Source organism: Lutjanus erythropterus, chromosome 9 (assembly GCF_056507025.1).
Source record: "Lutjanus erythropterus isolate fLutEry1 chromosome 9, fLutEry1.hap2, whole genome shotgun sequence".
NCBI lineage: Eukaryota > Metazoa > Chordata > Actinopteri > Lutjaniformes > Lutjanidae > Lutjanus > Lutjanus erythropterus.
The window spans coordinates 33,301,401-33,327,942 of NC_139325.1; the positions used below are offsets into that span (position 1 = coordinate 33,301,401).

General features: G+C 42.1%; 1 protein-coding gene across 1 annotated transcript in view; it reads right to left on the bottom strand.

Annotated features, from left to right (window-relative positions):
• LOC146321896 (poliovirus receptor homolog) overlaps nt 1-26,542 on the bottom strand; it is a 73,019-nt gene that overhangs the window by 14,461 nt on the left and 32,016 nt on the right. The window contains exons 2-6 of the mRNA XM_084727199.1: nt 11,211-11,320; nt 8,977-9,226; nt 5,326-5,619; nt 3,647-3,764; nt 2,835-2,983 (exon numbers count right to left, since the gene is read on the bottom strand). Of these exons, the coding sequence (XP_084583325.1) occupies nt 2,835-2,983; nt 3,647-3,764; nt 5,326-5,619; nt 8,977-9,226; nt 11,211-11,320 (921 nt within the window). The remainder of the gene's footprint in view (nt 1-2,834; nt 2,984-3,646; nt 3,765-5,325; nt 5,620-8,976; nt 9,227-11,210; nt 11,321-26,542) is intronic.

Below are 26,542 nucleotides of genomic sequence, written 5' to 3' on the forward strand. Positions count from 1 at the left end.
GTTGTAGGAAAGGAAGAGGGAGGTAGGGAGGGATTTCATTTTGTGTGGTGTGTAAAATGTTCTAAATAAATAACAAAACGTTGTAAATTAATAATAAAATTAAAATTGAGATGTGTAGACTTGTTTTCAACAAAGTGAAATTATATTTTGGTCACTACAGAGAGAGTAAAGTACAGAAAAGGGCACTAAATTCCAGGTACTAGTACAGTATCAGAGCAAATGTAAATGGTAGCCACCCCTACAGACAGATGCTGAACACATACATTGATATCACAAATACGAACCAGCAGCCACACAGACTGACAGACACACACACAGACAGTGTATCAGCACAAGTCTAGCCTCAGCTAAACCCAAGGCAACACTGACATCCACTTCAATTCAAAGTCAACAGCGTTGCTGTGAGTCAAATGTATCACTTTTAGTGATTGCGGCTTTATCTTCAAGACAGCGACTCTAATGAACCCTGCTCATTTGCTTTGCTTTAGTCTCTCCTGTCATTACTGATGGCCAAGGGTACCACTGAGAAGCCACTCAGTCGCTTTTGTGATCATGACTTTTGGGGGGCAGGCCGCTCTCTCGCTCACTCTCATTTTAGAAAAAATAGGAAGAAAAGAGAAAATATCAGCGAGAAGGGCCATCTTGTCTATGTGCATTGTGCACATTGTGAACCACCATTAAGAACCCTGTGAAAAAAATGCTTTGTAAACGCCATGTGATGTATGGAGTGGATAGACAGACCTTGGGTACCACAAAGGCTTAGACACTTTCATAATACAGTGTTATTGAGTGCATGCAAAGAAAAATAGAAAAGGTGACATGCATTCTTAATGGGGAAACAGAGAAAGAAGGACGTGAAAAGTTTAACCCGAAAGCCCAAAATGCACTCACACACACACTCCCTGAAACAGTCGCACACACATACATACATACACACCACGGACAGAGCAGCTGGACCCTCTAGCCCTACACTACACACCCAAGACAGTCCTCAGCACAGAGAATGCGTGTGTGCGTGTGTGTGTTCATGAGACTTGTGAGGCGGAACAAGGTGCATCCCTGGGGAGGACATGAGAGCGTCGAACACCAGGAAATGTGCAGCATGTGTGATGAAAGTGCACTTGGCTCCAGTTCATCAGTTCAGACGATATAAATGTTTTCATATACAAGGCAGGGGAGGGTTTAGGTGATGAACGAGACCCAAGTGAGCCACAAATGTGTTTTTCATTTCATATCTGAAATGTTCACTGCTTCCCTGATGCATTAACGGTGCACAATTTATCCGTGTTTTAGGACATTTGCGACTTGTGCAAATTACACTTCATTTTGGTTTTAACCTACTTAGAGCAGCAGATGGGTGGATTTGTGATGACAGGAACAATTCTAATGCTAATTCATCACATCACAAAAAAGAACATTTCTGTTACTCATTTCTTGTGGCAAAACACCAAACACGTTGTACTCCAAGCAGGTTAGATCAGGTTAGACAGTTCACCCCCAAAATCAAACACACGTATTCTTCCTCTCGCTTGTAGTGCTATGTATCCATCTAGATTGTTTTATTATGAGTTGCCGAGTTACTGAGACATCAGCAGTAGAGATGTCTGCTTACTCTCAAATATAATGTAACTAGATGGCACTCTTGTGGTGCTCAAAGTGCCAAAAAAATACATTTGAAAAAAGTCAACAGCAATGTCTCTTTTCAGAAATCATGACCTGGTTTCTCAAGGTAATCCACAGATTCTTGTGAGAACTATTTTCTTTCTGCCAAACCTGCACCTGCAAACCGCATCACTGTGAAGAATGAAGTAGAGCAGAACAATGAATCGAAATTCTATCAAAACTGCATGGCCTACTGCACTTTTCAAATCGCAGGAGACACAATATTTGTTAAAGGAATACCATTTTTAATTAAATATTGTCGAGCTGCAGAGATGTTCTGGCCTACACATTATAGTCTGCAGACAAACATATTTGTTTAGAACAGTTCCTAGTAAAATTCATAATTCACAATCATTTTAATGTTTTTCAGTGATAATGAGAATCATGATATAAAATTATCATTTCCTCTAACATTGCAAATCATGTTGCAATTGCAATATATGTCAAAATAATTGCATTTTTTTCCCCCAAGGAAAAGCTTGCATCTTTTCATGGACAAGAACCTTGTGCTTGTAATGTTAGCCGCACTGAATTAGCGACAGGGTTTCCATCAGTTGAATTTGGGACTTTTTGATCTTTAAGACCTTTATAAGCATAACTTAGGATCTATTTCATATTGGCAGAGTATGGACGGGTACAAAGGTTTTAGGTTTTAGTGATGCCTGAATTAGGGGGCTTTTATATAACTGTTGTTTAGCTTCCGTGTGTCAAGTCCACTATGTGGGTGAAGTAACGGTAATCAAAATTATATTTAAGACATTTTAAGACATTTTAAGCCCTAAACTCAGATTTTTGTACGTTAGACATTTTAATATCCCGCAGACACCATGTAACTAGCTCAGTGTAATCAGGTCATGATTTCTGGAAAGAGACATTGCTTTTTCAAATAAATGTTTTGGGCAGTTTGAGCACCACAAGCCACGTGCCATCTAGTTCCATTATATTTAAGAAGAGGTTGATATCTCCAAAAACTCACACCAAAGCCATCTTAATAGATAAATAGTACTACAGGCCAGAGAAAAATGTGTATTTTTGGGGTGAACTGTCCCTTTAAGTTGTGTTTTTAAGCATTATCTGACCTACATCTTGAGGACCGTGTGCTTGTGCACATGCTGTGTATATGCACATGTATTGGGGGAGGGGTGTGTGCTTGTTTGTGTCCTTGAACTCACCTCTGACCATGGCTGTGACCTGATCCCTGCCAACGCCAATGCGGTTCTTGACCTCACAGACAAAAGTGGTGTTGACGGCGTCGTCCACCTTCAGGACCTTCAGCTCGTTGCCTGTGATCTGCACCGTGTCGGGCATCTCTCCTGACATACTGCAGGGACGGGACATGAGCATATTGGCATGAGAAGGAAGAAAAATGAGAACAGAGTTGTGTGCGTGTGTGTTTTTTTTACTTTGGACACAATGAGAGCATTGAGACAGATGTGCATTTACAGAAATGTGTTGTATTGTGCAGTGTCATCAAATTCCACTAATCTTGATGGGCAGTGCAAAACCAATCAGTTTCCCTGTTCCTCAAAATCCATTATTACACATTGGAGGAAAATACGATGGGGAAAGGACGAAAATCAAAACTGCTGGATCCACGCCCAAAATCTCATCTCTCCCATTTTAAAGTTCCAGATTTTCTCTTTTTTTCAAATTTTGTCACAGTTATGTTAATAGCTGATAATACAAAAAGAGGGAGAGAGGGAGTCATATTGTATTTCTCATTATGCAAGGGTTAAATCTCGAGTCACAGAGTCCATTATGAGAAATTATACGGCTATCTCCATAATCAGAGCGCAGAGCTGTAGTGGCAATAATAAAAGCGCTGATTACAGCTCTGTGGACCCGGGACTGAAGGGTAAAGGAGAGAAAATGAGAGAAAAAGAGATAAGACAAAGAGAAAGCAAGAGACGCTGGGAAAGAGAGACGGAGCAAGAGATATGAGGGGGAAAAAAAAAGAAAAGATGCTGAATGTGCGGTTACTCACGTCTTCCACTGGACGGAGACTGGGACAGGGTTTCCAGTAGCCTGGCAGGTGAGCACCACGTTTGTCCGACCCACGTACCAATTATTGTCATAACCTACTATTGTCACCTGAGGGGCGTCTGGGGGAAGGACAGATGAACGGCAGGAAGGAGGAGGAAAAAATAGCAATGAGTTCAATTAATCACCTCAATCATGTTAGAGAGTGAACAGCAAAGGAATCTCAATTACAACTGAGACCTGAGTACAGAGCAAAAATTAGGATAATATAATAAAATATTAATAAATGGAATGACGTAGAGATATAACATAAAAAATAACAACGATTGGAATATATATTCAACAAATAATGCATTTTAAAATATCCTTGGCAACCATATGAAAAGAATAAAAAATAAATTTAAATAAATAATCTTATCTAAGAGAGTCACAGCTAAAAATCAATAAAACCTCTGTCCAAATTATTGAATTGCCCTTTCGGTATCAGTGTGATGAATTTCACTCCATTTTGTAAATTGCTTTAGACAAATGGAGCAAAATATCTAAAAGCTGTCTTTCCAAAAATGGCCATTTACTGTGCGCACATACAGCCAGCCAATCCTGAGAATGTGTATTACAAGAAAAATCTCTGAGGCACAGTAAAAATTACAAAAAAAGTTGGAGCAGTAAATATATAAAGGTGGTGATCTCGCCTGACAGGTGGGGCAGGTCGACCTTCTCATACAAAACGCACTGATGGTCGCCATATGACTCATCTGTGATAAATCTAAGAGCTGTGTGATAGTCAGCTTTAAGATATTTAACGGTCAAGAGCAGGAGCATATCTATACACAATACCACTATAGTCTAATACAGAGAAAAAAGTTCAACGTTCTACAACCCTAAGTCCAAAAAAGTTGAGAAGTTGTGTAAAATGTACATAAACACAGAATGCAATTGTCTGTAAAATATTTTCAGCTTGTATTCAACTGAATACAGTACAAAGACAATATTGTTGCAAAGACTGAATTGGGAGTTTAGGGATTTCACCTTCTACAGTTAAATCCAGAGAAATCCCTGCACGTAATGCACTGCATTAAAAATCCACACACTTGTATGAAGGACACTACATGGGCTCAGGGACACTTTGGAAAACTGTTGTCAGTGAACACAGTTTATTGCTGCGCCTACAAATCCAAGTTAAGACTCTTTCAACATGCAAAGTGAAAGACATATCAACAACGCTGACGACTTCTCTGGGGCCGAGCTCGTCTGAGATCGACTGCCGCAAAGTGGAAAAATGTGTTGTGTTCTGATTTTTATCAGCGCTAACTTCAAAAGCCAGCGTCCAGCGATGGTATGGGGGTGTGTTAGTGCGAATGGCATCAGGGGTAACTTGCACATCTGTGAAGGCCCCGGTTTTGGAGCGACATACGCCGCCATCCGGACAACTTCTTTTTCAGAGACGTCCCTGCTTATTTCAGCAACGGATCAAATTAAGAATGAGTTAATATTCAAAAAAATAATGAAGTTAATTGGTTTGGACATCAAGTGTCTTTCGTACTGATTTCAGTTGCATATAAGTTGAGGTGTTTTCGCAAATTTTATAGTTTTTTTAAGAGGATGGAAAATTAAATGGTTCCTATACAAAAAAAAACAAAAAAACAAGTTGCATATGTGTTTTGTGTGCGTGTGGTGTCTTACACTGAACTGCCAGCTTCAATGGGAAGCTCTCTGGTTTGACCTGGGTCCTGTGGGACACCACACAGCTGATGTCTTTCCCGTTGTCTGCTGCTGTGGGAACCATTTCGTACTGGCTGGTCATGGTCACGGTGTTGTCGGCGCCTGCCTTAGACGTCGTCGTCGCGTTGCCATTGGCTGTGGTCACCCAGGAGATCTGAGCAGCGGGGCGGCCATCCACAGACTCACAGCGTGCCACAACGACCGGCTTAGTGCCCGCGTCCACCGTCACGACAGAGGCCGAGTTCTGAGGCTTAGCTGATGGATAGATTGATGTGGGGTCGGAGGAAGAAACACAGAGAGGGAGAGAGAGAAGATTAAAGGATGTAGAAACAGATAAAAATGGAAATAAGACAGCTGAGGGAAAAGATAATGTGTACCATTATTGATAAACAATTTGAGTCACCACCAGCATGGCAGCAGCAAATCCAAAATCTCCAAACATCCTCTGTCCCCTCCTCACCCCTTCTCTCCCTCCTCTCCAGAGCCTACATTGATAAACAATTACGAGCAGCAGTGCAAACACACCCAAACCCTAAATCTTCTTCTACTCTCCCTCCATTTCTTTAATCTATCCCCTCTCTATCCCCCATCACCAGCCATTGATAAACAATTTCCCTGACTACTCTGGTGCATTTCCATACACTAATTCTCAATCACTGCATGCTCTCCGTCATCCCCCGCCCTGTTCTTCCCTTCTCTACCTCAGCCCTCCCCGATTGCCCTCTCTGATACTCGTGTGGGATCAGAGGCGAGCAGGCAGGACAGGAGCTGACAGCAGGCATGACAAGCAGCCAGATCAATACAGTGCCCGAGGGGAGGCAGGGAGGCATGATGCGTTGGAGGGGAGAAGAGAGGAACGGAGCAGAGGCACTGGTGCCGGGCCAAGGTTAGACCAATGGTTCCATTGCATTAACAAGAACACAATTGATCTGACAATACCACTTATAATAGCAATTAAGCCCAGCTGGACATGCTTTTAACCTGCGCGCTACCTTTGGGGGAGGGAGAGAGCTGGAGAGACAGACGGAGAGGGAAGTAGGCGGAGGGTAATTTGCATTAACATATATATATGTATTAGTAAGCAAGGTAAATATGCACTCTCTCACTATAGACAGATGGGTGACATACGGAAAAAATAACGAAGAGCAGCTTCACGTGTACCTTGGCATGGATTCAACAAGTCTCTGGAAATTGTACAGGAGAGACAAACACCAGCGAACACAGAACTAGGTTTCTGGCAAGAAAAACTAATTGAAGTGATAAAGCTACTTTAAGACAGTTGGCCTGTTCTCTTGTTAAACATCGATTTCACCGCTCACTCCATTCATGCAATAAATGTATGGGATAAACTCTATTCTACAGATCTTTCAGAAGAGATGAGTCGGAGTTGTGTTGGGTTGGATTTACTCTGGGTCTGACAAAGAGCCGGTTTGGACTTGAAAAGTGGTACTTTTCCTATAGTGTCTGGCTATGGCTTGTAAATAATAGCAATATTTTTTAGCCTATACTGCAATACAATACACACATCATGATAAACACATTATCTCTGAAATAACAAACTGTAAATTCTCAAACAGTGTAAACATATGATGATCTGAGCGGTAATATTAATGCAAAACCATCAAATATAATAATAAAACACTGACAGAGACAATTTGACTGCACAGTGACTACTTAAAGTAAATTTTGCTATGATAGCTGCATATGTTTACCTTAGTGAGGTTGCAGTGGAGTATTTTTCATAATTGGGTTGTTCTTAGGACTGGGTGATATGGACTTTGAAAACTATCACTTTGAAAAATATCCACGTGATGAGACGAAGACAGCACTGTGAGAGGGGGAGGGACTATGTGGGCACTGTAGCTATGTGGGTCAACTCACTGTCGAAGAGTAAACTAGAGCACAAAAGTGCACCTGGTACCGGGGTATCGAGACTGTGAATAAAGAGTACTGAATATCGAAACGGAAGCAAATAATAGAACAGCTGGAACAGTCTGATAAGTTCTGAAAACTGCATCACTTTACTGTAATGCAGCCTTTGAAATCAGGAAAAGACAACACATATGCATTTAACAATATGCATCACAATTTAACAATATATCTCAAATTTACCTCACTTTACAGGGAGCATTTAACAAGGCAGAATTCTGCGATGGATTTGAACTTAATAGCAAAAGTTGGTAAACAACAAAACTAAAAGCTTGGGTGACACGACCATATAACCACATTCTGATGTAGTGCATGATATTGAAAACCACAGAGGTCCTGCGAAACTCTAGGGCCCACTTTCATAGGTTTGAGGAGGACTTAATGCGTGCCAGGCTAGACCTAGTATTGTATATTATTAATACCAACATGAGCATTTCTTGTTTAAGTTCTCTGCTGCCAGATATTTGAATAAGTTATCTTGGCACATTAAAAAATAATCAGCTACCAGAGTTTTCAAAAGAAGATTAAATTATGGCTCATGGGAAGCTTGAATGTGTAATTTTAAGTTATCATTTGTATGTCATTTTAGATATTTAACATTTTAGATGTTTGACATTGAGTGATTTTATTGATGAAATGATACTAGGACCATATTACAGAAATCTTAGGGGGAGTGTAGGATAGGAATTTTCCCACTTATGAATCCTATGTTATTTTACTTCACTCTATTTTATAATCAGGTTGGGAAGTCCTACATACTCAACCTAACACTGTTTATCAACTTAAAGGTCTGTTATTAAGCAAGTAATGCTACTTTTCTCCTCATGCTGAGCTAAACAACTTTGTAACTGTTGTTTTTTCTTATTAAAACATATTCAAACACCGCGAATAAAACCTGTTACCTCTGTTAGCAAACGCCACTGTTATCTACTACAAGCGAACACTACCCATTAATACTGTTAGCAAACACTAGCTACCGCTAGCGAACAATGCCTCTTAGTACTGTTACCAAACACTACTTGTTAGCACTGTTAGCATACACTATTTTCAGCAACCGCTAGCAAAGACGATTATTAGCTATTGTAAGCAAACACTATCATCTGCTAGCCACTAGCTAAGACTATCATTAGCTACTGTAAATGAACACTACCATTAGCTAGCATTAGTGAACACTACCATTAGCTACTGTTGGCTAACACTTCCACCTACAGTTGGAAAACACTACCTTTAGCTGACGGCAAATACTTTTGTTAGCTATGATAAGTTAGCATCTACTACAGGGGGGAAATTGAAAATTAGGACATCTTAACTGTTATCCTAAAATTAAGAGATTTTATTTAAGATTTTAGGAAGTTAGGATGCTTGTGTAAAATAATTTTATGATTTTAAGGTTGGATAGGAACATTGGCTACTTTTTCCTAGTTACTTGGACATCTACGTCTTTTCCATCTTTAAATCAAAGACATGACTTTGATGAATGCTTTTTGATTTTGTCAAGTCTAAAGTCATCAAATTTCCAAGTCATGTACTTCAGTCAAGAATATCCCACAGGTGTTCAGTGAGGTTGAGACTGGGAGCATGCGAAGGCCACAGCACATTCATCCACAAACTATTCACAACGCCTCATGGACTGTAGGGAAACATCTGCATCCACTGTGTTTCTTAGATATGTTAGTGACCCACCCAGCATGACCAGGTATGTGATGCCTTGCTCGTTGCCGCTGGGGTAGGTTGCATACTCGCAGATGTATTTCCCCTCATCGGTCATCCTGACATTGCTGATCTGGATGGAGGGACTGGCCAGGTTTGGGGGACTGGGCGTGAAGCTGACTCTGCCCTTCACAGGCGAGTCGGGGTAGTTGGGGTCAAAGTTGGGGTGAAACACCGCGATGTTCAGCCTTTCTCCATCCTTGGGCTCGTAGATCCACGTGACCTGTGGGGGAGGCACGGGGTCAGTGGAATCAGGATGCATACAATGAGTGAGGGAAAAAAAAAAAAAAAAGGTCCTCGTTCATCATGGCATCGACAAGCGACGCTGGAAAGCATTTTAAGACATCCACATTTCGGTGTAAACTCCACGGGGCAGCGTACACAGCATCACAATCAAATAAGTGGAACAGGTATGAATATGTATGTGGAGTTTTTCGGGAGCTGTATTCTCCCTCTCTCTCTCTCTCTCAGTGGCTCTTAGCGGAACCAAGCAGAGTTGTGCACTTCCCACTTCATTGAGATGCGACTAAGAAGTGCTTCCATTACCATATTCAATCCCCTAAAGCAAAATGAAGCTTAGTATTGTTTGTTTGGAGTAATAAAACATTAAGCCTAAATGTGATAAAAACTTATTACTAGCCTTAGGATTATTTCTGCAGGCTATGATTTGTTAGATTAACATTTAATGTGGAAGATAAACAAGGCACATGCAACTGTATTATCATTTTATGTTTATTTCGCTTACAATGAATTGCTCTTGTCCACCTGTGCGACTGACTTTCACACACCTGCAAAATGTGCTTGATACATAATTGACAAATACTTTATTTCACTGGGAAAGAGCCACATGTTTAGTCAAATATTAAATTGTTTATTTGCTAAATGTCCCGACGTCTGTTCGCTTGGGTTGTGAAAGAAAATTATAGTCCCAAGCAATTTGAACAAATTGTAATGTGTCAACTCAGCACAATGAGGTGCAATTTCAGGACGAAACAGACATTTTTATTAGAATTTCAGACCACAAACCAAGTTAAGGGCTGATGTGACTGTGGTGAGATGCAGAGGTAATCAAGACGGGATATTTCATTTCATTGTCGGGGGTGACAACAAACAGAGACATTTCTCAAGAGCAATTCCTGAAGGGGACAAGTGCTTTCCATAATATCATTGTATTAATCTACATAGAGAAAACCCTTATTTCTACAATATACTGGAGAAGTGATAGGAGTCATACCAGCATGTTCAAATGTTTTAAATTATTATATTAATAGTCATGGTGTGATCCCATCTAACAAAGTCTCCATCAAAGGGATAATGTCAGTATGAATTTTTCTCTTAATCATATTTTTCTTACAAACATTTATGTAGTCATTAAATACGTGTCACTGGTCTAATCTCAGTAGCTTTATAAGAGCATTAAGCTCAAAGTAAGCACAGTTCCAGAAATTCAATATTTTAACATAGTGTTTGTTGTAATGATCTTTTTTAAGAATGAAGTCTTCACTTACTTTCAAAATTACACACAAAATGACACAACATCCATTTTACATGCAGTAAGAAAAATAATATACATGGGTGAGTTAATGTTAAACATCATATTATAGAAAAGTTAAGTTTTTAGGTATGAAAACCAAGTATCCTGTATCATAAAAGCATGTCTGAAATTTGTAACAAAGTAAAAACTACTTGAAAATTAGTCAAAAATTCAACGAGTAATGATGATTTTTTTTTTAAACCCTAACCTCCTGCTTCCATCGGCATGCACGCATGCGTTAGGAGATTCAGCTGCCCCGTACCAATATGGTAGCCACGTTTGATGCACTAGATTCAACCATAAAGTGATATTTTAGTCTATTGAGCAGTAGGAGTAAATAAGAACATCTGACATGTCCTCTGTCTTAAGTTAGTCTTTAGAAAGTAGTAACTTACTTGAGGTGAGCCACCACACACTCCCACAGACACTTGTCTCATAATGAGGAATAATGTGTGTGGACGGCAGACAGTGGACAAAACCACAGTCTAGTGTTTCCAGAGCATATTGTTATATTATGTTAAGTTATATAGATGTTTACAATGAGACAACTGACTGTTTTTAACCAGAAATGGGAGATCTTCACCTGTCTCTCCTGTAATTTTCACCCGTAGAAGTAATAAAATCAGTAACTAGAAAAAAGAGAACAATTGTATCATGCTAGTGTGTTTCTGACCATTGTGAGCTGAATCCCAGTGGCATCAGTGAAGGCACAGCGCAAGTTGACCGTCTGGCCGGGATACGACAGCACCTCCGGCTCCACCTTCACCCGCTGACCCGAGGCTCCTGGGAGAAACAGAGAACGAGAGAAACATTAACATTAACGTTTCCTTATTTCCTTCCCGAACCAGGAGAGCAGACGAGGAAAGGCAGCAGAGGAAGGGACCGTGTTGGTACAGAGCCTCCTGATGATAAATGAGGACGGTGTGGAAGTGTCTGGTACAACAGAGGACAGCATTAGTGAACCCAGGCAAGTAGGCCAGGAGTCTGGTATCTCTCTATGACTGTGCGTGTGTGGACGGAGGGGCCGTTTAAAAAAAGAAAAAAAAAAAAAAATCGGATGTGCGCTGGAGAAAGAAGAGGAGGAAAGCCAGTTCTCTTTTGCACATAGGTCATAAATCATCTGGATGGGCTATGCTTTTCTGTAGCCTGCCATTTGCTGTGCCGACACATTCCTCTGTAACAGCAAAGAGTCAAAATAAATATGCTTTTCTTGGTGTTTGTGTCAGTGGGCGTGTGAGAAACAGTAAGAGCGAGGGAGCTTTAGAACGACAATCTGTCCGTGGATACGTGTGTGTATTTGTGTGTGTGTGTGTAATCCAGGTCTCTGTGAAAATGTAATTACTTGTATGAGTAAGCGCGCATTAGTGTATGTCAGCAAGATGGCACCTGTTTTAAGTAAGAGTGGATTACCTGCGGATACACAACTTCAAATGTCTGCAGCCAGGGCTACGTGTGCGAAATGCGTGTGTGCGCTCACAATGTGTTTACCAGAAAGCTACACGCATACAACAGCACCACTGAAACACAATTTCCCCTAAAGACAAACAATTACTTGCAGAACTAGTTCCACCAGTTTGTGCTGAGCCAAAGCTATTGTGTTGAAACTAATATGATCTGCAGGGCTGATGGAAAACACACATACGCACACACGTACACACAAACACGAAGCCCATAGGCTAGGAGATAAGAGGAAAGGGCAGTGCTGTCTTTCTTTTTTGACGAGCAATAAACACCACACCTTCTCTTCTCCTGGGAGATCTGAGATATCAATACTGAGGAGGAGAAGAGGAGAGAAGGGAGCGACAGACTGAGTGGGAAAGTGGAGGAAAACAAGCCTTTCCTAGAATAACACCAGCTCTCCCAGGACCAGCCCAATTTGCAACCACAAAACAACCCCGTTGTAGCCACAGAGGAACCTCTGGACGACCACTAAGCAACCCATGGGAGCAGCAGAGAGCCTTATTGGGCTGGAAAGAGGAACAGCTCGCTCTTTTTTTTTTTCCCTGCCCTGGTCACACATACACAAGCTTATCTTACACACACAAGCATGTGCACACACATGCATACGTCTCATGACAGCTTTATTGTCGAGCTCTTGGCCTGTGATCTTTCAAATGTCTACAGCATTTAGTGAAGATCAGGCTACAACCCTTTGTCAAACTACCTGAGCCAGTCTGAGTTACGACAGATTAGCTTTGAGGCTGTACTCTGGTTACCAAATGATGTAGCAGGGCAAGAGAACAGGAGGAGGATGAAGATGAAGGGTTATTGAAACCCTTGATTACAACTCTTGATTGGGTTGTACGGACCAAGTCAGCTCAACATGCCAGAGGCCAGTACACAACATGGCACCGAAAATAAGTTACTCTGCCTCAGGGCTGGGCGATATGACTTCTAAATAATATAGATATTTTTTATTTTAATAATTTATCTCTTAAAGAGGCAAAACCGGAGGCGGTATTGTAGACCGCGGTGGTGGTCTGTGTGGCCATTAAATGCAGTGTGACATGTGGACAGAGAATTGTTTTCAGTAATTTACTAATCACTAATCTGTTTGTGTATCTGACGGCTTGATTCCACAAGGCATGGCCGCGTCCCAATACTGCTGCGCCATGTCCACCCGAGTGGATCCCGACCATTCTACACGATGCTTGTGATTCCACCAGCAGTGCTAGTGTGTCCCGAAAGCGGCCCTCTGTTCTGCTCTGCTTCAAATACACGCCAAGTCCAATTTTGACAAAAAGCAAATTGAGCTGGCAGGAAGTCAGAAACAGAAACGGCACAGAGAATCTCGTCAATTTTCAAAATAAAACACCCCGTGCAGACTCGCGATCATGAAAACAGACGAAAAATAAACTCCTCAACAATGAAACCCACTTATCCATTGTAGCAGCACAAAAATCAAGGGAGGAGGACCAAATCAAAAAAATCTGAGCAAGTCAACATAATCAGATGGGAAAAACGCTTCGCTTCTGAAACGCTGCTGGTGGAGGAAGTAGCTGTGTGCACGACAGATCAAAACTATTGTGCAGACGCGATATGCTCAGTGGATTCAAAGGATAATGTTTAGCATGAAGGAACCTTAAAATGGTAAATGCAAATAAGTTGTAAGTAAACTTAGATCACTTTACTGTAGCCTTCAAAAACAGGAAAAGACAACACTTGAGCCATATCCAAAATCTAAGACAATATCTAGTCTCATGTATTAGCCGGGCGTACTCCACCTCAGGTTTTGCTTGTGCACACATGTGCAGCTTCTCACACAAACACATGCACAGCTGTTGTGTCCTCACATAATGTGGGGGCAGAGCCGAGTTGGACCTGTTGTCTGTCATTCGGAGGCAATAAGAGGAGAGCCAACACAGGTCAACCCCTGCCAGAGCTCAGATGAGAGACAGCCTGGCCTTATGAGACTCTATCCAGCCCGGGGGAAATGAATATTACACACAAGACATACAAAGTCTCACACGCCCTCATCTACCATGATGGTCCCCAAACCCCAGCTCTGAAGACTCAGAGAGACTGTGTCATTACAACAGCAGACACACAGAAGAAGAAGTCGGCGTGCGCGCGTGTGTGCACGTACACGGACACAACAGAGTTTTAGAAATCCTGAGGCGAGGCAGCATTTGAAATAGTAATTGTCAGTATAAATATTTAGAGAGCATTGGTCATATTAAAAAGAAAAGAGAGAGCGGCAGGAGGCGGGGGGGAGAAAGGAACTAAGGGAATTAGAGAATAAAAGACGGTTCAAGGGTAAGACAGAGGAAAGGAGGAGCGACAGAGACGGAGGGAGAGAAAGAGAGGGTTGGAGGGGAAGAGAGTGAGAACAGAAGCCTTGTGTCACCGCTGCTCCACTTTACAGTAGCTCCGCTGCCTGCAGGTGACATACAAGGAAACGCCACCAAACCAAACAAATGCATGCACACGCGAGCCACTGCCCCCTTCAACATCCTCCAAGTAGTCAGATGTCAACAATGAGCACTGTCACCTATCATTACGTCTTTAACACCCACACACACACACATTATGCTGATGGCGCTGCGACAACCCTGCCATATTAACGTCGTACTCTCTGATCCCCCTGTCTGGTCATGCTGACATTTCCATATTTCCCACCATTCTGTGTGTGTGAAGATGAAAACGTATCAAGAAGGAAAGAAAGGAGAGGAGAGGAAGTACGCGAGGAGGATGGAAGGATGAAAGGAGGAGATGAGGGAGACAGCCTGGGAATGCCAAAGTGATGGAGGATGAGAGCAGAGGAGAGGAGGAGGAGGAGGAGGGGGAGTGTAAAGGAAAGTGGGGATGAAAGTGTGTGAAGAGAAAGCGGTGCCAGGAATAGAGAATGAAAGGAGAAAGTGGTGAGAGAAGAGGAGAGGAGGAGGTTCTCGAAGGGGGAGACGGTGTGAGCTATAAACAAGGTTAATAGGAGACAGCTGAGGGACAAAAGAGAGAGACATTTAGACGAGAGAAATAAGAGGAAGTAGGTGAATAAGAGACTAAAAATGGAGAGGTGGAGAGGAGGAGGAGGGGGGGTGATACAGGTAGAAACAGGAGAAACAGAGCGGGGAAGAGGTGTGGAGCAGTGAGAAGCAGGATAGACTCCACACCTGACCTTGTGAGAAACACTGTGGCTGTGAATAGAGAGATAGAGGAGGGAAAAAAAAAAAAAAACGCAGAGAAACAGAGTGAGTGAGCCAGAGGAGCCGAGAGCGCGTCAAAAAATACTCAAAATCCTAATTTTCTCTGCAGCCCATTTGAGCCAGCCGTGGCTTATAAAACGAACATACGCTTATCAGCCTGTGTCCGCCTGCCTTCGCTGCCTGGCTGGCTGACTGCGACGCCTAATGGCATTCATGTCCTCTGCCTGATCCCCGGCTATAGTGGAGAAAAGCGCGACGTCAGGGGGACAGGGAGTGCAGGCCATCACCTAAAATATCTAATGGCCTTCAGAGCTCACTGACTCGCTGCCATTTCATCAAGCTAGTGGCTATGCACTGTCAGGTGGGCTTGAATGAAGCTTTCCCATTCTCCATGTTCTTCAAGATTGCTTCCTAGCACATATTGTGTGTGCGTGTGCGGAGATAGAGAAAATGTGGGTGTGTTTTCCTTTGGCCTCTCTGGCGCGCTGCTGTCTCAATAAGCATTCTGGGCTTTCATTATTCTTGCAGGTCTGTGTGAATTTCTCCATTTCCATTATTCTCTTGTTGTTGTTATTGTTGTGCCCACCCTCTCCACTCCTGAAGAATAATAGCTTTGATACAAGCAGTGTATGGAGCGCCAGGGTGGAGCGTCACTACTCTCCGTCCTGATGGAATCTGTCTCTGTCTTTTCTTTTTCGAGCGTAATCTTTTCTCTTACAGGAGGGTGGGGGGGAGTAAGAATGATTCCCAGCCCACCTTTCAAATTTGATGACTGGACATGCTGAGTTTTGGACCCGAGGGTGGCTCTTGATTTAATGAAATGAGTTTTTCTGATACTGCAAGAGCCAATTTGGTCAGACTTCACAATACAAAGAATGTGTGTGTGTGTGTGTGTGAGGTAAATAGCCACCTCTCCTCTGCAGGCTTTGTGGCTCAATTTCTGCTTGCTTAGGACCAAAATAATGGAAACACCCGGCCACCAGTGCACCACTTGCATTTACAAACAGCTCCAATCCTCTTCTGAGTTAATGCACAGGGGTGAATTATCTTTGAGCTTAAGGCTGAATAAATAATAAATAACGTCAATTAAAAAAGGCACAGGGATGTTTAGATCTTGTGTTTACAAAGGCCAAGTTTTACATCACTTATTTATAAGGCTGCTATCTGAACGTTGAAGATTCGAATCAGGGTCTGAGACCCCCCAGTCTACTGGGACTCTTCTAGTTGAGCAGTTTGGTTTTTCCTTTGTTAATCAGGGCACATTACAATCATAGGATAAAACAGATAGAAGCTCAGAAACCTGCACAAGGATAACATCTTAATGAGGATTTATGAATAAGGGGAATTATGAATATAGCTTTATATAAGCTAGCGCAAATCCTTGTGACAACATGAGCTGGTGAAGGTGAATCCAGTGGTTGATAAAAACAAGTTTGAGTGCTTGTTTTTCAGCGGCATCATTCTACACAGAGCAATGCAACATTGAACTTTACAAACCGAGTCTCAAAATCACCATCAAAGTCAGCTACATCAGCCACCTCGATGCACCACAGCATGTGCAGGGCAGGTGACGCACTGCAGCAGCCCAAGAGAGAAGCTCCACCGTGCACTGGGATTTATACCTGACCTACGAGCAGCAGGATGTGCATTTTTACTTCGTCTGTGTGGAAATCAGATGTTTTCCCATCGCAGATGACGAAGAAAAGTTTTAAATGTGAGTCTTACTGGTAAAACCCACTCATGTAGGCTGATATAGGAGTTTAGTATGGCACTGAAGCAGGAAAAAATGGAATGTATCGTTGAATCTTCGTATTGAACGGCCAAATCTGATTTGACTGACAAAATTCTGAGTTGGCTACAGCCCGACTTATTTATGACAGCCCTCGAAACTGTTCAGCTCCATCTGTCAGCCAACAACACTGTACCTTGGACTACAAGATGCCATAAATTCCTCACTCATAATAAATGCATGTTGAGTGTCCATGTTATTACATATTCACCACTACATTTAACAGTCACCAGAAGACGATGCAGGTTTAAGTCATCCTTGAACTTCATTGAGACAAGACCCCGAGTGTTAAATGGTTAAGGATTATCTACCGGATCATGTTGCTTTTTCATTGTTCAGTTGTCTAGGTTTTATTCTCAGCACAACAGTGTCTGCATGTTTGTGCACTGGCCTTGGATACAAGTAGTTTCTCAATGAAAGCTCTGCCAAATACCAGCTTTGTGAGGCTCCCGATGTGCAATTTTGGTTTTTTTTTTCTTGTTCAGACATTGGCACAAAGGCACCGATTCAATTCCACAATTATTACTAGGGTTGTAGTTTTGTACAGGGCAGCTTGTAAGTATTGGGACAGTGACATATTTTTCTGTTGTTTTGGCTCTGTTCTCCAGCAAATAGACTTGAAATGGAAAAAACAACTGAGATTAAAGTGCTGACTTTCAGCTTTGAGAGGGTTTTCTTCCATACTGTTTACCTCCCGTATGGTAGTCCTATCCTTTTTGTGCATAGTCCAGCTTTTGAATAGTGAATGTGACTGTCCCATTCTGTCTGTCCCTCATGTGGAGCAGCTTGTGGCCACTGTTCCTCCTCACTAAACCCTCAGTACTGTTCCCCTTATCACTTTTGATACTGTAATATTGTGGGTTTTTTGGACTGATGCGACTGCAATTTGGCTGCTGAAGGTTTATCTCTTTACAGCTCTGTTAGCTCCTTTGTGAAGCTTTGAAAACTCATAAGCAGAGTCGGTCAAACATGTATTAAAGAGATAGTTCGGATTATTTGAAGTGGGGTTGTATGAGGTACTTATCCAGTAAGTGCATTGCCTATAATAGACTGACGTTGACACGCCCCCAGTCTGGAGAAGCAGAGAGGAGTACCTGCACAGGAGCAATGCACTACTCTGGACTGGGTAGCCAGGATTTTGGTTGCCTATTGTACATTACAATGAGAATATTTTCACTGCTCCATGTTGCCATTTGACAGCCTTCCAGACGTCCCAGAGGCATCTTTGCTCCCCCTCAAAAACACACCGAGTCTATTTTTGACTGCTTCAATCTGCTCAGAGCAGATCAATCAGATTGGAAGTCAGACATGGAAACACCAGAGAGAATCCGGTCATGTTTTAAAATAAAAGATCCTATGCAGACACACAATCATAAGAACTGCAAAGTCAACATAATCAGGCGGGCAAAATATTCTGCTCCTAAATCGCTTCTGAAACCCTGCTTGCAGTAATTTTGCCAATGAAGTCTGGTTGGTTTGGAGGGAGAGATAAGTGGCTTAAATAATGGTGGCTTCCCCAAGTGAGGGAGCTCAAGTATTTCAAGGCTTTGTTCTCAAGTGAGGGGACAATGGAGCATGAGATGGGCCGGAGAAACTGAGCCAGAAGGCAAAGCTCTCGATCTGCTGGTCAGTCTTCTTTCCTGCTCTGACCTATGGCCAAGACTGGGTCATGACCAAAAGAACAAGATCGTGGAAACAAGGGGATGAGATGGGTTTTCTCAGGAGGGTGGCTGGCATATCCCTTAGGGATAAGGTGAGAGGCTCAGTTATCAGTGAGGGTGTAGAGGTTTGGGCATCTTGTAAGGATGCCACCTGGCTGCCTTCCTAGGGAGGTGTTCGAGGCAAGTCCAGCTGGGAGGATGTCACTGGGCAGACCGAGGACTAGGTGGAGTGATTATATCTCTATCCTGGCCCGGGACCACCTCTGGATCCCCCAGTCAGAGCTGGATAATGTGGCCAGGGAAAGGGAAGTCTGGAGTCCCCTGCTGGAACTGTTACCTCCACAACCCGATTTTAGATAAGCGGTTGAAGACGGATGGATGGAAAAGCCTGCCTGATGGCAAAGTAAAGCAATGAAATATTCAAAATATAGTGTACACTTGGAAACTGGGGGTGTACCGGCAAACATCTACTGTAGTACACACACTCACTCATACGACCCCACTTCAAATAATCCAAAATCTCCCTTTAAAGCTTAGCTGACACACTATCTGACATTCCATCTAAAATGGCCTGCCTGTGAAGCTGCCCTTATAACTGTGACTTCTGTGCGATGTTGCCGTTATTGTGTCCAAACTGAATCAGCGACACTGCTGCTGTGGCTACGTGTCATGTCCAAACTGCTGCTGGTATGTACTAATAGCCGTTATCAGCTGGAGTCTGGAGCAGCACCAACCTCAACCTGCTGTCTGCTGCTGCTACCCGACACTTGCAGCTCTGGATCCTCTGACCTTCACACACACACATGCGAGCACACACACCCGGCCACACAAACCTACAATAAACGTGCATACACTGTGCGGGCGCGCACACACATTCAGATGTGGATACTTTGGTATGCAGGGTGCAGAGTGGGAATGCAGCTTAGCTTTGACAGGCGAGGCAGTTTGACAAGCCAAGAATAAAACTAGGAAATGAAGACTTGAGATGTGTCTCGTCTTCTCATTGACCTTTCCACTGGGCTCTCTATAAGGGCCTGATCGATAGCACATGGGAAAGCTACATTTAGAAGTAGCTACTGCTCATTTGGACTTCTCCAATGACATCCTATTATAATACATTCATGCTGTAAGCTTTACTACTGAGATCAATTGAGTTGAAAGCACCTTGGTTTGATAAAGAAACACACTTCAAAGACTTCAAGGCTATCGCCTGCAATCTGCGCTCAAAAATCAGCATGGATGTTCAATTAAGTTGGAAATGTAACAAAGAAAACCTGTTGTAAAAGGGATGTGGTGTTACAGCGAGGTTGCATGCAGGAGACAGGAGGTAAAAACCAACCACTGTGATGCAACAGGAGCCGAGGAAAAAAGGTGCGAGAAGAAGGGAGTGCTACATTTCACTTTGTTCACAGTGATATGATGAAATATTTGATAACTGACTCTGTGGAAAGAGAAGGGGAGTCAAACGCACAGGCAGAAATGAGGAAGGGAGGCAGAAGCGCATGAAATGTAGCAGAAGGGGAGCGAAGGAGAAATAGGGGTTTGGAGGGAGGGACACAGGGAGACATGAACAGGCTTCAAAGTGCCAAGGAGAAATGAACAGCTGGAGGAGAAATCTGCACTGGGAGGTGTGTGTGTGTGTGTGTGTGTGTGTGTGTGTGTGTGTGTGTGTGTGTGTGTGTGTGTGTGTGTGTGTGTATGTGTGTGTGTACACAGGCATCTGTATACTGATGCATATTCCTATTTGGTTGCCTGTTTATAACAAACATGCCCTAGGACTTGAGCGAATATCATTTGCAAAAATAAGCATTTGCCAATTCAATTAAGTGTATCTTCTTAATGAAAAATGACCCAGCAGGGAAGTTTAAAAACCTTTAGAAAAGACAGTTTCATACTCTCGAAAGCAGCTTGAAATACCAAAACTTAGGGCTGTGACGATAACCGCAATACCCGATGTGATGCCTACTGCGGGGTTCAGCACATTACCATCATCAACACACATTTTATTTTGAAGGGTAAATCTCATGTTGAGATCAGAGCATTGATTTATTAATACATCTATGGATCAGCGCGGTCACACTCAAGTAAGGAACCAAGCCTCTGAATGGTCGAAAAACTCAACCCTTGGGCATCTTGGGATTGCCAGTGGGTGACTAACAACAACAACTGTTCTCATGATGAAAAATGGACAAATAACTACATAAGACTTTTTGTGTTGTATGTATCATGGATTTATTTTACTGCAGCTCCAAAAAAGGATGCTGCTACCCCTGTCACTTTGACATTAACCTATACACTGAAACCTCTACTGTACATTTACTGCCACATCGACAATTTATTGCAAAGTTTCTTCTCCCCTATAAGCAGCAGCAGCTCACCCTCCTTCACATGCACACCAAACACACTTACGCACTGCCTTAAAGGAGCTATGCTATACTTAGGATAGCATGCTTCAATAAAGTCCAATAAGAAAAAATATTACGCCACCATCCTACTGGAATATGTCGCTTTGTCACCAGGGTAAGAAAAAGTCCATACTGTCACAACCCTGCCAAAACATCCTCCATCCAAAGCTGGACGATGACCTCAGTCTTGCTGTGAGTCTATACAGTATGCATGAGATGAGCAAGAGGAAACTGGAAAAGTAGAGTAATTCACAAAGGGATCTCCCTGCCATTTAACTGCAGGGGCCCTGACATGAAATTACATACACCATAGTCATGCATACATCTCTCTCTGTGGTGCTCCCTCACCCCTTCGTCTTCTTTCTGCAGTTCTCAGTTACGTACAAACCACAAACAGAATATTTCTGGTCCAGGAAGCTCTACAGGCCTGAAATGGGAATTGTGTTTGTTTGAATGAAATTGGAAAAGCAGGAGTGATCCATCAGCCATACATGGCGGTTTCTTTTGTTTTACTGCGGCGTATCGCACTGAAACTTACAACCAGCAACATACATAACACGCTTAATCATTTAGCATCTGCCAGGCTAAGGGAAAACCATGCATACGAGATAAAAGTGATTTGCAAAGTAGTCAAAATGGTGTGTGTGGTCGCAGCGAGACAAAAACACATTTCCACAACTGCTAGGTAAAGCATAACCACATTTAGACAGGCAGTGACAGAAGTGCACACGATCGTACACACACAGGGTGGAGAGGCACTCTTCAACCGGGTGAATAATTCATCCCTGGGTAAGAAGGAAAGCAGTGTGCTCTCCTCCTCCTCCTCTTATCTCTTCATTATTGATAAACACCAACATCTACACTGTACCTGACCCAGGAGAGAGAGGGAGGGGGGAGGAGAGCGAATGAAGGAAAAAGGAGTGAGATGGTCAAAACAGAAAAAGGCCGCAATAAAGAATGACTCTGGGACATGAGGAAATACAGCAGCTGTTCATCCCAGCAACTAAAAGCTCCATGCCAGGATGAACAGGGAAGGCCAGGGTATGCTTGAGGCCAGGAAGGAGAAACTCAACAGAGCTAGTAACAAATAAATGCTCAGTTTTATTCTGTCTTTTATTTACTATCCACACATAGTGAAGGAGAAGGTCAGGGTTACCAAACAATAAAAGTGCAGATGCATGTAGGGCTGCAATTCAGGCTGGGTGCCAAACTTAATTATACACAATCGATCAAATAGCTACAATAGTATAGAGTGTCAAAAAATGCCTCGTCATTCATATATTTCTGTATTTAAGGAGTTTTACCAGTTATTTATATATTTTTTTGTCCAACACTCCATCAGTTTCTTCATCTTAGTTCAGTCATTCAGGCTGAATAAAGTGTGCAGAGTAAAATCAGTTTCTCCAGCTGCTCTCAGGTCTTTGAACAGCTTCCTCCTTTAAAGTGAGTAATCGCACCATAATGCGTAATGTAATTTTCTTTTTGTTAAAATGGATTATATTATAAAATTGCTATCAAGAAAAGTAATGTTCGGGAACCGGTGACTAAGCCAAGGTATCGATACTGTTGTCAAAAATGTCTGAAGCCCTAGCTGCAACTAAAGTTTATTTTCATTGTTGATTAATCTTTCGGTTATTTTCTTGATTAATCGTTTAGCGGTTGGGTCAGAAAATGGTGAAAAATGTCGATCGATGTTTCCCAAAGCCCAAGATGACGTCCTCAATTCAACAACTCAAGATATTCCATAAATTCTTCAGAATTTTGACTTTTTCCCTAAAAAGATTACTCAAATCCATTAATTGCTTATAAAAATAGTTGGTGATTAATTTAATAATCTATTGATAATCTATTGATCGGATCAAGCTGTTGCACTTGACAGGCCAGTTCTGAGCTGACAAGATGCAGCAGGATGAAGGAAAGAGGACTCATCCATGATGCTTCATGCACAAACGTTTTATGTGAAGATGTTGACCATATCATCATCATCCTCTTGTTGCTTCCTGTTTAGATTCAATCTGATGCAAATTTTAAAAATGCACAACAGAATTATTTCCTGGGTGCACATGTATATATGTAAATAACTGTACATATTGTTTTGTATTTTATCCTATTCCACTCTGAATTTAATTATCTGGATGGTGTATTTTGTGTTTAGCATGAAGAAGCTACATTTGTAATCTTGTTGTTCAACCCAGTGTTGTGCAAAGATAATAAGTGATTGATTAATCATTGCAGCTCTGGGTGTACGCTTTGTGTACTGTGTCCCATACTGTTTTATTTCTCATATATTAGTCTTCTCTGTCATATTAGTATGGTATTATTAGTATTAGTATATTCTTATTTGCGTTATGTTATTGACAGACTTTGTTGATGTACACTTGCAAACCTTGTGGAAAATAAAACACGGCAACAAAAAAGAAATACAGCAACTGTGTAAAAGCAGAGGTGTATAAAGCTTTAACACACAAAAAAGAAAATGACCAAGGCCATAAGACACGAGCGCAGTTTTATGGCGTTGCATGTTTTCATCTGGCGCTGGGCCCGTTTAGGGTCAGTAAAGTCTCGCTTGTAACACCCAGTTTACTGTGGACAGAAAGGACACGGCTCTCCTGAGCCAAACAAATAACTGCTGCCTCTATACTGCTGTGGTACTGCTATCGCTCCAACCCACTGAATAAGTGACTGAATAACTTACTGGCTGGGTGGCTGACAGACACCCAGCTCCCCTGCGGCTCCCGGCTCTGCTTTGTCTGCTCGGGCCCCGCGCATCATTCTACCTCCACCACTCTCGCCTTCTCTCAGCATCGCTCACTTTCTCTTTTTTCCCCCCTCTGTGCCAGAGCCCTGTCCTGTCTTTTCATTTTGGAATAAATCCTTTTCATCCCTCTGGCTCATTCTCCTCTTCCTTGACTACTCTTTTTTTTTTTTTTTTTAACTCAGAGTTCTTTTTCTGTCTGACTTCTTCATTCGAGCCCTGTGTACCATCGCTCCTCATGGTAATTGTACTGGGCATGTTATTTTAGCCCTGCATGTAATTTGAGGTTTTACTGCTGGGTGACCATAGTGACAGATCTGCAGTCAGTGCGCAGGCATAAAATGTAAATCTGAGGCTTTAGGAAAACATTTTTCAGATGGGTCTAGGGTCAGTGTCTGGGAAATATCTTGATCTATTCTCCATTATGCATGCAGAGGCCTTGCACCTCTTTATCAGGTATAGCAGTAAGCTCGCCAAAAAATCCTTCAGACGTCACTCTCTGAATGACTTTGGAAGTGTGTGTGTGCTTGTGCGCGTGTGTGTGTACACATCCAGAGTCTGGCGGCATCTCACTTCGGAAATAGCCATGAATTAAAGGATTAGGTGAAGTCAGAAGTGCACAGCTGGAGTAAAGTGCCAGGTACTTCTACAAACGTCCAAGGCACGATGCATGTGTGTGTGTGTGTCTGTGTGTGTGTTAGAGCTGTCACGGTACCAGAATTTTAAACTTCGACACAATTCTAGTATTTAAAAAAAAGAAAAAGAAAAAAAAAGTCCAAGGCACACACAAAATAGGATTTTTTAATTAAGAACCTGCTCACAGTGCTGGCTCAGAAAAAGTCACAGAGCGCTGTCTGGCTTTGCTGCAAGCCAACGTTCAGGCAGGACAATAAAGAACGAACTGATGCCTTGAATGAGCACCTTTGATACAATGAAATGTTAGTGACACTGTTTTAAGACACATGATACTGAAAAACTATACTTTTATACCTTTGACAACATTAACATCTCTCAGCAATTAACTTGTTACAGTAATATTACTTTTTTCAGTATGTGTAATGTAAGGGATTACAATTTAAGACAGTAAATATATTACAGTTACCGATTCAAGTAACTACGTGTTACTGCGTTACATGATGGGATTATTTTCTCCAATTTAGAGACCCGCACCCTCACCTCTATCCATCTCTGTGGGCTGTATTACCTTTTAAATGAGGTCGAGCAGTGCAAGCTTTCCAGGTAATTTATTTATTCTGTGTTGTTTGATGAATGAGTGTTTTCTCCAAAGACTTTGTAAAGCATTAAATAATATTTTTTCCTGTTATCACACCACAGAAATGTATGCTATTAACCAGCCAGCCAAATCTGAATTATTAAAGTAAAAAATAAATAAAAAAAATTAGTCAGTATGTAAAATTAGGTCTCAAAATCATGAAAAAATGAGCAGTTCTCTTTGCTCTGAAATGCTGGCAGCGCGCTCGCTCCACTATCTCAGTGTCAAACGCCACTACGACCTGAAAGACTGACGCTCCATCTGCCAGGTTTACTGTTCTTGTACAGGCATGTTTGAGCGACCAGAGCCGGAGGACCGAGACCTATCAACTCATTCGGGAATCATCTTGTTTCTCTCCATCTGCAACAGGATGGTAGATTTTTTTTCAGTGCCTGGTTGTTAGAACTGAAGAGAGCAGTAACTGCCGGGCTGGACTGAAAAGAGTCGCTGACGGTACATTCATGACCATTGGGGAGTGGGTGGTGTCATTCATGAGTCAGGTCACAGGGCTTATATAGTGTTAGACTGTGGCTCTCACATGTCACCGAGCCACAGGTCCATCCAAAAAATCCTGAACACAGAATTCGTGAGCAGTTTAGAGGTCTAGCACCTCAATTCAGTACAACGTAATTCTCATAGAATAGAAAGTGAAAACGAGAAAAGACTAACGTATAGTGGGTTAAAAAGAAAAGCTCTGAACTTCCTTCACTTTAATGATTAGAGAGGCTGCTTTCAATTTCATTTTTATGCATGCAGTAATGTCACTGCAGCAAATATCCTGGGACATTCAAGCAGCAAAACTAAAAAAAACTGTAGTCATAAACTTAACATGACAGAGAAAACTCCAGAGGAAACAGAAAATATAATAAAATAAATAATCAAAGAAGTTATGTTGCTGTCTTGTCTTGCTTCAAGGCGCACACAGCCCCCCTCTCTCTCATCTGCACACACACACACACACACTCACACACCATTTCCCACCTGTGACCCATCCACTATTAAGCAGAATGTTAATTTTTATGACCTGGTTGGGTCTGAGGTTGTAACTGCAGTCGGCACATCACTAAGAGTTAGACTTTTTAGTTTCCACTAACTCAGACATCTGGACAGCTAACAACAAAAGCTTTCAGTCCGCTGGATCAGCAGTTCAGCAAGGTCCAAAAGTAATATAACGAGTGATAAAACGTATTACTTTTTATACCAAGTAAAGCAATATTAGAAGTATTCAGTAAAATGTAACTTATTACACTTCATGAGTTACCCACACTGATCTCTTCATCCATTATTTCCTGTATGCGAGTGTGTGTGGGTGTATACATCCTTCCCTCGGTATGTCAGTTGTTAACATAATGTGATTATGCGTCCTATTTTCGCCTCCCTAACAACACTTGGATGTGAGAGTCTACCGAGGTGTCAGAGAGGATATTTCAGGCTGGGTGTGATCCTTTACCCGAATTAAAAACCGAGCCGCCTGTTAAA